The sequence below is a fragment of the Lepidochelys kempii genome, chromosome 6 (genome assembly GCF_965140265.1).
Source record: "Lepidochelys kempii isolate rLepKem1 chromosome 6, rLepKem1.hap2, whole genome shotgun sequence".
Classification (NCBI taxonomy): domain Eukaryota; kingdom Metazoa; phylum Chordata; order Testudines; family Cheloniidae; genus Lepidochelys; species Lepidochelys kempii.
The window spans coordinates 27,446,383-27,460,919 of record NC_133261.1 but is presented as its reverse complement, the minus strand read 5'-3'; the positions used below and the strand labels follow the sequence as shown (position 1 = coordinate 27,460,919).

At 43.9% G+C, this 14,537-nt stretch overlaps 1 protein-coding gene across 2 annotated transcripts in view; it reads left to right on the top strand.

Annotated features, from left to right (window-relative positions):
* TH (tyrosine hydroxylase) overlaps window positions 1-7,131 on the top strand; it is a 32,174-nt gene extending 25,043 nt beyond the window's left edge. For both annotated transcript variants that reach the window (XM_073347256.1, XM_073347255.1), the window contains 3 exons: window positions 658-753; window positions 938-1,071; window positions 4,984-7,131. In XM_073347256.1, the coding sequence (XP_073203357.1) occupies window positions 658-753; window positions 938-1,071; window positions 4,984-5,143 (390 nt within the window). In that variant the 3' untranslated portion in view covers window positions 5,144-7,131. The remainder of the gene's footprint in view (window positions 1-657; window positions 754-937; window positions 1,072-4,983) is intronic.
* Window positions 7,132-14,537: the final 7,406 nt, after the last annotated feature.

The following is a 14,537-nucleotide window of genomic DNA, read 5'->3' as shown; positions in this document are numbered from 1 at the left end:
CTGTATAGCATCGAAAGAAATCTCCGGAGCTGGGTTACGTTATATCCCTTTCCTTTGAGTCTGCCTAACCAAGTTCAGCTTCAAGGCCCATTCACAAAGGTATTTTGTTGATGCTGAATGCTCAGTGATATAACCAGATTATTTTGTACATTATCCAGAGAGATGCGTGAACCACATCGGAACTAGCTGGCCTTAAACACCTGTAACACAAGCAACTGCTTGGTGCCCCATACTATTGGGGACCCCAATAAGACCATTAACTCGCTGTCTGTCTCACTCCCTCCAGCAGTGAAACCAAACAGGGTGGCACCATGCCCCTCGGATCTTCCAAAGGGGGGGGAGGGAACAGGCAGCTCATGACCAGCTATGAAGGCGTGATTTATTCTTGAGAAGGTCTCAATTAGTCAACACAAGTCAGACATGACAGTGATGGGCACAGTGTAGGCAGACAGGCTAGAGAGATGCAAGGTGTTCCAAAGCGTATGAGTTATCTGATTGGGGTTTGTGGCCGGTGACCTCTCTGGTTCCTTCCAAACCCATCTAACAGCCCCAGGAAGGCTGTTCTCTGATCTGAACTGTCTGCGGGGCGGTGAAAGGAAAATAAAGAGGAGGGGGAGGAGGAGTGACTCCTTGCTTGTTTTTCTCTTGCCTTCGCAGCTCTATTGGTTTACAGTGGAGTTTGGGCTCTGCAAACAGAATGGAATAATCAAAGCTTATGGAGCTGGGCTCCTATCCTCCTATGGGGAGCTAATAGTAAGTCTCAACCTACCTTGTCCTTCTCTTCTCAGACACGTTGCAGAAAAGGGCCCCTTTTCCCTCTGCATACCTCCAGTTTCTTTAGCTAATCTACTTTCCGCATTTCTCTCTCTCTCTCTCTCATGTACACAAACTTCCTTCCCCTCCTTTAAGTATTGGCTTTTGTTCGTGCTTTCCTCAGCACTCCTTGTCGGAGGAGCCGGAGGTCCGGAACTTTGACCCAGATGCTGCTGCTGTGCAGCCTTATCAGGATCAGAACTACCAGCCAGTGTATTTTGTATCCGAAAGCTTCAGTGATGCCAAAGACAAACTCAGGTAGGCTCCAGAATGGAAATGCTACCAGGGCAACTAAGTACACACAGTTAATTATATCATGGCCTGATTTCCTCCTTGCATCATTCATAACAATACTTGGTACTTTAGCTGAAAGTCCCCATTTATGACCTCAAAGCACGTTAGAAACCATAATTAATTAGGCCTCACAAGGCCCTACAGGCAGGTAAGTATATTTGCCTCAGTTTTAGGTAGGGAAACTAAGGCACAATGAGGTTAAAGCAATTCTGCAAAGCTCACGCAGCAGGGCTAAGACCAAACCCCAGGAATTCTCACTCCCAGACCTCTGCTCAAAGCACTAGGCCACAGCGCCCACCTGTCCAACCCTTAATCGTTCACAGGCATTAGACCTGTCAATTGCAGTGAGATGGAGGGCGGACTGAATGAGCTAAAGGAATGCATACTTCTATCTCTACTACCTGACTCCTATCAGAAGGGTCACAGAGTGACCAGCTCCACACTAAGTGGTGATATGGCACATCTGCCAGCCATGCTGTTATTGCAGCGTATGGCAGAGACCAGACTCATGGCTGGTTGGGGATCCCAACGTCTGTGGCCCAGTTTTCCCCGGGATCTTCAGGCTTATGTGCCCTATTCCTACCACACTGTTGGCCGGTAGCTCTAACATACAACTGTGTGAGTAGTGAGCACCCATGATGGGCAGGAGAATCTGGCTGCAGTTTAGAAGGTGCTGCAGGACTGTATTCCTTCCTCTGTAGGGGGCCGCTCTGAATAGTCTATTGGACCATGCAAAAAACTGAGTGTAAGTGTGTTCTCCTGGGCACAATCATTTTTCTATTTAGTGTCGGGGGAAATGTATATTTCCTTTAGCCATTAGCAAAGAAAAGGTGTTTTTTTTTAATATTACACAATGTAAAGGCCCAGGACATCTTGAAGGTGGAATGCTTCATTTTAAATAATGTGCTAAGAACCTGCCATTTTTAAGCCAGAATCTTTAGGGAACCCCTGAATACGTTAAAATATTCTAGCATCACTTCCAGGCCTTCAGGACTCAGTAACCAAGATTTAAGCGCTCTCAGCTGCCTTCTTTAAGAAATGAGGTTTCTTTTCTTACTGCCAGATAACGAATTATCCATCTGCAGTTTTGAGAAACCCACATGTGTGGATAGAGGATTGCTTAGAATGTCTCTCACTGGTGGAAGATACCTTAAGGCCTGATCCTACTGAAAGGCCATTGAGGTATTACACAAGAGTTGAACATGAGGTTACTTCACTAGTATTATTATTACCCTAGCATCTAGGAGCCTCACTTGTGATGCTCAGGGATCACTCAGGCTCAGGTCCACAAAGGTTTTTAGGAGCCTAAGCGTCAGGTCTGCAAGAGATCTGCTTTATTCTCTGCAGGTTCCAACTAGCCTTGCATAACAAGAGCTTCAGTGCCCTGTCCATACTGTCTGGGAAGCTCAGCCCCTGAAATGCACTCCACAACACCACACCAGTTATGGAGTAGGACCCCATTATGGTAGATGCTGAACAAAAAGATTTTACAATCTGGCAGCTATTTAGTTATCCATGAAGCTACCTACCGAGGGGATGTTGTGTTTCTATGCACCAAGAGAAGCAAGATCTCCAAGAAGTTCTGAGATATGGATCCTCAAAGGGCCCACATTTCTAATTATTAATATTTTCCCCCAGGATTCTCCCTATCCCAATTTGCAGCAGACCACTGCAGTTCCAATAAGACCACCATTGTCAGTAATGTTAACTCCTTCAGTGCCCTGTCAGAGCTTCTTTTTATCTCTTGAGCCACCCTTCAAAGAGCTATTAATTCTAGTCCGAGTAACAATGAAAAATGGTGATCAATAGAGGCATAGTTAGGAGAGAGAGGAAGGTAATACATCTAGCCAGAAAACAAGAACCCCATTTAATGAAAATTTTCGACATATAGTTGCATTCCTCACTGGAACAAAACTAGAACTTCTTTGGGAAAAAATATTTTTGTGGAAAAAAAACAAGGGAGACCGACTGACCCGTCCATGTCAGTGTAGCCAATAGCCTAGTGATTAAGGCAGTCCCTGTTCTGAGTCAGGCAGACATTTCTTGTTGGAAAATGCTGATTTGTTGAAAATTTTTCAACCAGGTCGAGAAGATAGTACATTTCCCTAAATTAACTGCAAGTGAATGGCATTTTAAAGACCACAAGAGGGTGCCAGAACCTAAGGAAAGATAAATATTACTTGATACTATAAAGCCTATCAGTAAAAGATGCAGGTGAACCAGGTATTACAGATCTCAGTCAAATATTGGCAGCAAGGTGAAATGTTTAACACTATTGGTTATTCTAGTTCTCTTATGCTTTGGGTGCTCATCATCCCACTCAGTCAGTCCCCTGTCCACCTCTATCCACATGAACTTGCTGTTACCTGTTTACTAGTGTCAATTACTGCCATCAGCAATAATGACTCATGTAACTGGGCCTCATCAAAAATACTCTCTTTAGTAGAACAAACTTGTTCCCCAATCACTGTAAGCTTTTTTCGGTTTTTCAAATGTGGATGTCTAATGTCAGGATCCTAAGTCCATATTTATTCAGTAGTGGAAAATCATGTCACTTATTTAGGTGCCTAAATATTGGCATAGGAACCTAACCTCAGACACCCAATTCTGACAATCTTGGCCTTTGTTTGTTAACTTATCCTGTGATCTTTATTAGGTCTTTGTCCCACATTTTGGGTTTTAGAAGGTTGACAGCTATGGACCTGATTTCTGAGAGGTGCTGAGCATTTACACCTACAACTGAAGTCAATGGGTTAATGTGGAGTCAGGTGCAGGGTTACTAATTGAGAGTGAAGTACTGATTTGAGTCAAGACGCTGTACAGAGAAGCTATGCAAACTTCCCCTTCATGCGCAGAGCTCTGACAACAAAACCTCTCTTTCCCCATGGTCCACTCTTGGTTCCAGATCTCCAGATGTACCTCTCTCCTGCAACACTCGCTGCCATTCCATTCCTGAGCAGACTATAAACTATGGGCAAGACTTTCAAAAGTACCTACGGAGCCTAAGCCCCAATTAAAATCAATGGGACTTTGGTTCTGAAGTCACTAAGGTGCTTTTCAAAATTTTACTTAAGGCTTCTCTACATGAGATGTCAGCCTGGTCTAATTATACAGCTATAGCTAAATCACTATAGTTATACAGGTATATCTTGTCATGAGGACATTCTTATTGCAGAATAAGTATGGTTTTTTTTTCTGATTTAGTTTAAACTGCTTCCAAAGTGACCTAAGATAGACTAGAAAAAGACCCTCTTATTCTGGAATAAGAGTGTCCACACAAGGAGTTATGCTGGTACATGGAGAAGCAGTTTCTATTCACATGCTGCCTTCTACCAGCATAAACTTCCCCATGAACACAAACGCTCAGTCTCCAAACACCCTAACACCTCAAAAGTATTTAAACACCTAATTCCCATTAAAATAATTGGTTAGATACCTTTTGAGGTTGTGGATGTTAGTCACTTTGCCCTATGCCAAAATGGATGGTGCTTTGTCATCTACACCAACATCCTCCCAGACGAAATTCACTTTCACGTTTGACTTAAGGCAACATTTTAACCTTGTTTTCAGAGTTATCTTAGCCCAATGAAATGTGCAGGAACAAATTATCCCAGGAGTGACTCCAATACATGGAAATACACTAGGGATATACCGAGACTACATCGCTGCCACGGTCATTGGGGATAACCTTGATGTTGGGACAAGCGCAGATTTTTTTTTTTTTGAAGTTGTCAAAAGTTAAAATGGAAAGTGATTGAAAGCAGAGAGACCGTTTCGAAGATATTTCATGGCAGCATATGCTCCGCCCCCCATTGTTTTCAACCCACTCACAGCCACTTTCTACTCATTACATTGGCTTCTACCCTCTCCCTACAGAAGCTATGCGGCACGCATCAAGCGACCCTTCTCGGTGAAATATGATCCGTACACCCACAGCATTGAGCTCCTGGACAACTCGCAGAAGATTCACCACTCTCTGGAGAATGTGCGAGACGAGCTTCACTCCTTAATTGACGCACTGAATGTAATCAGTTAATACGAAAACTGTGTTCCTTCCCTCCCTTCTGCCACTGGGTGCTTCCTCCTTCCACCATCACAGAGATGGCTGCTGCTCCGGCACTTTGCCACTGTGTTTTCAGCCAGGCCCTGGGCAATAGCTTCAGCCCATTCTCTCTTAGGGTTTGTACTGCTGCCCACCACCATTTTATCTCCACAGTCATTTAAAGAGGAATGGTTGTATTTTGAGATGATCCAGTTTGAATGGAAGATGGAAGGGTTAAGGGCCTGATCCAAAGCCTACTGAAGTCACTGGGAGTCTTCTTATTGCCTACAATGGGCTTTGGGTCAGTCCCCAATACAGTGTCACACTACAGTCATTATACATGAGCTGTGGGTCAGACTCAAGTGCAATTAATGGAATTAAGAGCACAAGAAGTCAGGAGACCATTACAAATGTTGGACATAAGGGATTTTTCATTTAAGATCCCACAGGAAACATGTTCATTTAATTAAAAAAAAAAATCCCAACAGCAGCTTCATGAAGAAGCAGCTGCCCTGTATTCAATCCCCTGGGAGGGCAAAAAGGCTTCTAAGTGAATCCTACCAGCTCCAGGTCCTAGTTTGAGCTGAACTCCTAACCCAAATTAATCTTCTAAAACTGGGCTGGGCTCTCTGGGCTGGAGTAAACTCCAACAGCTAAAACAAGCTCCTGAGCTAAACAAAACTTCCAGGCTGGAACAAGCATCTGAGCCACACCAAACTTCCAAGCTGGGATGAGCTTGTGAGTGCTGTCAGCCTCCCGCGTAGAAGTGAACTCCTGAGCTATATTAACCACAACCATCACCCCAGAACTGGAGCAGCCTTCTGACTAGACTGAATTCCTCATGTGGAGTGACCTTCCTGGGCCCTGTAGCCAGTTCTATAGACCCTTAGCCCCCACCCCAATGGAGTCTGGCCAGTCGGCCCCCTCCATCTTACCCAAAATGGAGTCTGACAGCTAGCAGCAAACAGCCTTTTCTAGCTCCAAGGAAAACTCCACCAACATGTTAGCCCAAGCTATAAATACCTCAACTGTATTTTCCCTAGGATAAAGATAATTAGAAGGAGGGCAGAAGAAACCAACTCTACAGTTGAGCTCTGTTTTCCTACCTCCCACTGGGACTTATTAAGGAGTTTTAATGCAAACACCACACATCACTCATTTAACCCATTCTCAGACTTACTCGGGGGGCGGGGGGGCCCTCCGGGCTCTGCCTGCTCAGTCACAGAGCGATAATAACTCAAAAGGGTACGCTAGCCTGCATTCTGCCATCCTACCAGTGAGGGCGCTCATTCCAAAAGGGAGGATTTTAATTATTTTACATTGCTCAAATACAAGAAACAACTAAATATATATAGTTACTGTAGCTCCATTGTCCCATTTCTCTCCTCTCCCAGCACGCAAGCAGGCTGAGTAAAGGGAACATCGAGTGGTCAAAGGTGCTTTAGCAGGAGTGTCTGACGCTTTGATTCAGTCAAAGCAATTAAGAACAAGCTTAACGTTAAGCACATAGGTAATCCCACCAGTGGTAATCTTTGTATTGACTTCAGTTGTGTTGGATCACACCCATCATGAGATTGCTCAGGTGCTTAAAGTGAAGCATGTTCCTAAATGCTCTGTGGGGTCAGGTCTGAAAGCTACAGTGCCATTTCCCCAGGCCTCATGACATGTGGAGGCAGTTTGTATAAGAATGACCTGGAGAATGAACGAGCAACTGGTCACTGTTTTAACTCTCCTTTAAATGAAGCATGCTGGGAGGAGTCGTCCTGGGGCAGGGAGGAGGAGGAAGATTCATCTGATTCAGCCTTTAGTTTATTCACTGATATTTGTGTATACTAATGCCTCAATGAATGGTTCTCTCACTGTCGTTGCTGCTGCTGTGGATGGATCTGTCTGTCTGTGTAAAGAAAAACAATTTATTTTTCAGTTCAGAGTCATGCTGCTGCTCACATATGAATAATAAAGATTATATTTCTGGTCTAGCATCCTGGGTTTGGTTTCTGTGTCTTCTCATCTCCAAACCCAGACGTGGCCCCATGTCTGCCTGCAGGACGCAAACACAATGGGGATCTGCTAAGGCAAAAGGTCTCCAACTTGTCCCTTATACAGAACATTGACTTAGCAATCCATTGTGTCCGAGGGAACAGGCTTATTTGTTGCCTTCACAAAGTGGTATTAATTGCACAGTTACTCGTGTAGCGTTTGTCTTTTTTTCTTACTTGTAACACCAAACAGAAGTTTGCTTCAGCCTTGCCTTCACTATCCTTTCCCCCTTCTTAAATGCCCCACGATTACTACCACAAGTTCAGTTCCAGTGGTGTCAGTAATGGTAGGAGTGGTAGCCTAGCCAATGTGTCTTTTTGTCCATCTCTAGGGGTTGAACCACATGGGGTACGTCTACGCAGCCAATGGCAGCAAGTCTCCCAATCCGGTCAACAGACTTGGGCTTGTGCTCCTGCTCTAAAAAATAGCTGGATAGACAGACGGCATTTTGAAGTTGTGGCTTACCCCGGAGCTCAGGCTCTGCAGCCCAGCCCGCTTCCAGAGCTAGCCCGAGCCACAACTTCAAAATGCCGTCTGCCCGGCTACTTTTAGAACATTAGCACGAGCCCAGGTCAGGTTTGTGAGTCAGTTACTGCCTCCGCACGAATGGGATTGGTCTTCTGGCTCAAACGTTGGTGGCTTCCTACTTTTAGATCCAGAAGCCCAGGGTTCAGCCGTTGCAGCTGACTTCGGGATCATCGAGGGATGACCATGAACAGCTGAGGGATGTCATTCCATGTGCACTTGTACAGGAACCGACACGTTATCAACTGGGGGACACACAGTGATTTTGATGGGAATAAAAAATGCACCTGCTGTTGACACTCTCTCTGTCTAGACCTGCTCTGAGCAGAGATACAGGCAAGCCGGTGGCTAACACAGCAACAGCTGTCTACAGCACCGGGTACATGAGTGCACTCACCAGAGGAGCCACAAGTAAAAGTGGGAAATTATAGAGAGAGAAAAGTGGCATGTATCTCGCTGAATCAGTTTGTTGAGTACGACAAACTTTGGATCAGGCCCAAATCACTGCACAGATCAGTGCAATGATGTGGTTCGAGTTTTTATTCAAGAGGATTTTGTCCTGAAAATATCTAAAGTATTTCCTAGGAAATACTTTGTTTTTAGCAAACAAAAAATGGTCCAAGTACTTTTTTTTTTTAATAATGGCATGTTTTTATTCTTCAGTGACATCTTTAAAAAAAATAAATCGTGAAAGCTGGCTTTGCTGCTCCACAATGGCAATCGGTGACCTGAAGCACTGCCGAGTGTGTGTCACGCTGCTGGTGTGGGTATTCACATAAGCACGTGTGGACTGATTGGGATAAAAAAAGAACTGACCTGAACCATCACCCAAAATTCTAACCAAGCTCAAATTTTTTTTTTTGGAGAGGCTAAAAAAATGTTCTGGACTTTTCTTTATGAGGTTTCAATAGTCCAGCTCCTTTGCAGCTGGGTATTATTATGTTTGGGACTGCGCGCAAACGTCCGACAGAAAAGCTGGTCTGCAGCTATTTCTGGCTTGGCCAAAAGCAGAAAGTATCAAATATCTCATGAAAATGCCTGATTGAGAGATTTTCAGCCCCATTTTGCTGACTAACTAGGTTTAGAGAGATCACATAAGGATTCATAGTTAAAATATATAAGGACACTGACTACAGAACAGAAGTCATGCTGAGCTAGCATTGCTGAGTTCTCAACATACAACTGCCATTACAAACTAAGCAAACACATGACAATCATTATACAGCTTGTTTTGTAGACTTAGATTAATAAAATGAGCTTTGGGGGCCGAATGTTCCAACCTGCACACCCTTTATATATTTGTATCTATGCCTTGCATAGATACGAATTGGGATCTGTGCATGACCATGTCAATATGTGCACACAAATCCTGGCTTGCATATACTCGCTGGGTACTGTACATGCACAAGTCATGTTTGTGCTCTACTGTGAATGGAGGAGTTTTGCTTTCAAAACCTAACTAGAGATGGACCCATCTCCCCCCACCAGCCAAAAAAACCAAACCCTGCCACTGAACAACCTAGAATTTTGAAGAGCTTGGATCCAGATCTAAATTTCCAGTGTCAAACCCTGGCTCCAATTCATCTTAGAGTGTTGGTTCATCCAACCCTAACGCAACCTCCAAACCTTTAGAGGTTTGCCCCGCATTGACAAAGAGAGAGATGTGTACATACATTGCTATATAACACACTAGATTCAGCCAGAGGGATGCTGGAAGTGCTAATTAGGAGTGAAACACAGGTGCTTTTTGAGATGTAAGTCAAAGGGATGGCAGATCAGTGACTCAGAGTTAAGCAGGAACCATCTTAATTGACCTTGTTGGAGAAACAATGACGTAAGATCCATTTTTATCCTTGCTGTTAAACGCTTTTATCCTTTTATTATTTATGATGATTTACTATGTCTACATGCTTGGTAACTGAGCAATGAAATGATTTCAAAAATATTCTTATGGCCTGGGGAGTATTAGATATCCTCTTCTGATGATCTGATGTAACAAACAATAACCCGAGAGAGAGAAAAATAGTGAGAAAGGCAAGTTGTTCATTCTTATTCCACTGAGGTCAGCCCTAAATAACTCTTCTGCCTCCCTTTGGGGGCACAGACAAGATAACAAGGACAACAATGTCAGAGCAAAGTACCGGGCCCCTCGATTTATAGCTAAGGCCAAACCACTAACGAACAGATTGGAGCTTTCTTTCTAAACATTGATAAGAACTGAGAGGAGGCAACTTTGAACTAATGGGAGCAGATCCTCAGCTGGAGTAAGTTGGGAGAGCCCCCACTGGTAGTGATATCCCAATGCCTCCAGTCACTTCCACATCACAGTGCAAGCAAGAGGGAGTCTGAAGCACCAGATGCAGGCTGCACAGCTGACAGCCCCTCTGAGAGGGACAGCTGAGAACCAGCTCTCCACTAATCATCTCCCCTAAGAACCTAGAGATTCATGTACCTGTCTCCAACCAAACCACTCTCCAGCCTACCACTGGCTTAGTTTCTGTGGACCCTGTAATTCTAAGGGTGGCTTATCAGTGGGATTTACACCTCGTTGTCTAGGTACCTAATAAGCCAGTAGTCAAAATCTACCTACCAGTTACTGCTGTGCCTCTAAGCCTTAAGTACTCAAAACAATCCACTTATCCAGTGATTATTATTGGCATCTAACCCCAAGGGATTTGATAGATTTCCAGAATAATTGGGAATGTCTTAAAGACCCAGGTCTCTCTCTGTGTGTATACACACCAGAGAATTAACTCTTGTGTAACCTCATGATGCTTCACAGGGCTGGGGCTATTCAAGAGTTAAGTGTAATTGATGATTCAGAAAGTTATGGATAAAATAAACTACTTCCAGGCACAAGCCTCAAAACAGCAGCCACCCCTTCCTGTGTCTCAGTTTCCCCATAGGTAAAATGGGGATAAATAATGTCCCTGACCCTTTTTTATAACGTGCTTTGAGATCTGCTGATGAAAAATGATCAGAACTAGGTTTTATTAAGAAATTCTGTTGGCGCAATGGCCTTCAAGTCATACTGACTTATTTTCAATAAGAAATACTAAATTTGATGTTAAGCTTTGATGTTAACTTAAACTACAAACCTCCTAAATGATCCAGTCTTCCATCACGAACAACACAATCTTCTTCACTTTATTGCTTTAGAAAGAAGCACATGTTGAGAAGCTTAACCAAAGAGGGAAGTGTGGATAGAAAGCAGAATCATCGGAGCACCCAGGGATGTAAAAAGGGATGAAGGAATTGGGCCAATTGATTCCTCCCTGTTACAATGTCACCGCTGGATGAAGGAATTGTAGTAAGAGCTGGAGTCAAGAAGCCATGTGTTGTGTATAGCAACAACTTTATTAAGCCTTCTGCCTTATGAACAATGCTATGTATTCTTAGGTACCAGTATATGGTACTCCTTATATTTATTAGCTACCGATCCATATATACAGATATATCTCCTTTCTCTAGCAATCTTGTAACAGATCAGATCTGATGGTAGAATCTTATAAAAAACCCAAGGGAAATGTCTAGTTCACTGTTCTGGGTTTTGAATCAGGCGCTCCATTTTATACTATTACACCATTCCTCTGGATGGCACCCTCCAAACAAAGAACAAGACAAAGTTCCCTACCCAGAAGAGCTTGGAAAGTTGTGAAATCCAGTCTGGTAGCAACATTGCTCCTTTGGCCTCATAGCTGGAGGGAAGATCAGGTCAGCCCATAAGAGGTGTGCCCAGCTGACAGCCTGGATTAGTTTCTAGAAACCAACTGGATTTCTTTTATCCCAGAGAAGAGTGGAGTGAAGTCCTTGTTAGCTTGCACAATGTCCCTTTGGATGCAATGATATCTCTCATTGTACGGCTCCGAGCCTTTATTGCTCACCACCACTGTTCTCCAGCTCTAGGCCTCCATCTCTCCTACACAGGCGGAGATTCCCTGCCACACCTGCAGGTTGAAGCTACATCCCTCGTCTGATACCATGGGTTTTAATTCCTGGATTTAAATCCCCTTCTTGCTGCCAACTCACCCAGCATTTCCACTGCAGATCCTGCATGTCCTTGATCACTTTGTTATTGTGTGTAATGCAGTAGCACACTGCGGCTCCATTGTACAATGTGCTGAGGATTTAATATGAGCAATAGGGAGTTAATCAAAGGCATAGTGAGAAACATCCCAGGAGCGTCCAGTCTAATGGAACACAGGATTGGAGGGGAGAGGTGAAACAACTTCCCCTCTCTGTTGTGTGACCTTGGGAACAGACCCCATGTCTCCTGACTCCTAGTCCAGTGCCCTACCCTCTAGACTACATTACATCCTCATCTCCTCTTTTGATTATGCTGAGCACAAGGATTTAGTACGAGGGAACAGCACATGCAGAATGACACAGAATATGGGTGCTGGGTGGCATTGTGAATTGATGGACTGGCTTTTTACTGTTGGGCTCCCGGAAGCTCTGTTTTCCCACCACAGATACAAAGCAGCTGCCACTGACAGCAAGGGGATTTACTTGCATAATGCAGCTAGAGAAACAGACCCCTGGCTTCAGATCCAGATTAGATCGCCGTTATGAGTTGCCTTGTTATGTCCTTTGCTAAGTGGACAGCATAAAAGCTGCTACACAACACTTCAGATCTTTATGAACATTTTGAGAGGCCCCGTTGCTGCTGGATCAGGAAGATGATGCATTGGCAGAAAGGTATGGGGAAAGTTCAAAGAGTGCTCACATGCATTATGCCTAGCTCAGCTACTATTGGTTTAATATGCAATGAATTCGCCCACAATTGAAAGAAAGAAGATGACGACAACAACAGGGATCCGTAGAGGGAATGAGTCCATGGTCTCTGCCCCATTTCCAATAAGAAAGGTGTCCATATAACAAAAACCATAATCTCAGCTGACAGAGCAACTGACTAATCAGCCTGCCAAGGACTGAACTTCTGTACCTGTCTGATGAGAAAGGGCTTCAGTTTTTACTGCTGATCCATATCCTTTCACAAGCACTTAAATCCAGACTGAGAGCAGATGGGTAACAGCTGGACATAGTTAAACAGCAGCGTGGTAAGATCAGGCTGGTGAGAGAGCTGACAGTGGCACGAGGACAGGGCAGCCCTAGCAGTGAACAGTGAACACAATACAAGTGAGGCAGCTAAAGCTCTGGGTGTGACTGGTGGTACCAATTGGTTTACTCACCGAGAACTTGTTCATCTCTGAATTTGACCTTTGGTTTCAGTAGAACTTGCACAAACTTGTAATGGTTAACCAGTTCCCCCATAATAGTCCTGTTATTTTTCAGGACAGCGTTCGAAAATGCTAGACAACTACTGTAGTAAAGGATTTATTGTGCTGGCAACAGACTGTAAAACCTGGTTACACGACGCTGAGGATTGCCTAAGCCAAGTTCCCATTGATATAAGCTCTTAGGGTCGGGGGAGGCACAAGTCTTGCTGGAAGATATCAGCTCTGGACGTGACTTGAAACTATGTCACACAGGGCAGAAGTCATGAGCAGTTCAACAACCCTTCTCAACCCCCCACAGTATGTCCTTCTGTCCAAATGACCAGAGGATGGGGCAGTGCAAAGGGTTTGAACACACTGTTCAAATCTGGCCTAAAAATCAAATACATGTTTAGGGCATTGGCCCGTTTCCATCTAATCAAGTGACGATCCAGGGGTAGGTGACAATGAGACTGACTGAGCTGGTTGAGATTTTTCACACATTTTTCATTGAAAGGTGGCCTTCTTTCAAAAGCTCAACTCTTTGCAAAAATTTGTCTTCATTGACATCGTCCTCCTTGCACAAAATTTCCCAGAATGTTTTTATCAATATTTTATTGAAATTTATATCAGAATCATTGTTGATATTTTTCATTCACTGAAAGCCCATGTTTGAAATTAAATATAATTGATAATGAACTTTTGGACCCCCTCCCAAAAAAAATCATAGAAAGTTTTCACAAGAAGTGTAAAATGGGTCTATTTTGAACCCCAAAACAACTTCAAAATTTTGAATTTTTCCCCTAATCATTTTCCCACCATCTCTAAAAACTGAGCTGTCTGCAGAAAGGGAAAATGAATTGAACAAAAGGTAACACTCCAATAGTCCTAGTGAGTGCTCTCAACCACTCAAACTATGGCAAACCCATGGGAATTACTGTCTGGACAGGTGCAGTTTGGCTGTTCTCCTTTTCCACAGCTAGCTGCTATTTTTTTTCCTGAAAAGATCAACGCCATAATAGACCTCCTGCGTGCATGCTACAGAAACAGATGAGATTTTCAAACCTGCCTAAGGGATTTGGATATCCAGAATTAATGGGAACTATACAGGGAGGGATAGGCCTATGGCCAAAGTCCATTTAATCACAAAACAAAATTGGTTTTGGGTGCCATTGGAAGCAGTGCTTCAGACATCTAAGCAAGGCCCATAAATGAAAGGATAAGACTAGGACAGCTGGAGTAGCAGGTGAATCAATGTCATATGGGCCACATCCTTGGCTGGTGTAAATCAGAAGAGCTGTATTGACTTTCCTGGAGCCATGTCAGTTTACAACAGCTGAGGATGCTTCCCAAAATGTACAAAGTGTCACAAGCCCTTGATCTAGAGCAGGCTTCTCTTGGAAGCAGCCCCAATAGCACTTGGCCTGCTAGGTTAGGCAAATTTGCTGCCCTCCAGCTCTAAAGCATAGCCAGCAGGCAGCAGCAGCCCCCTGCATAGGCAGACATGCATGATTCAAGTGGCTGCAAAGGTTGCTTCACATAAGTGAATAGGAGCGAGGATAGTTGCTGGGACATACTGATTCCTAGGTAATGGGGCTTGCATTCAG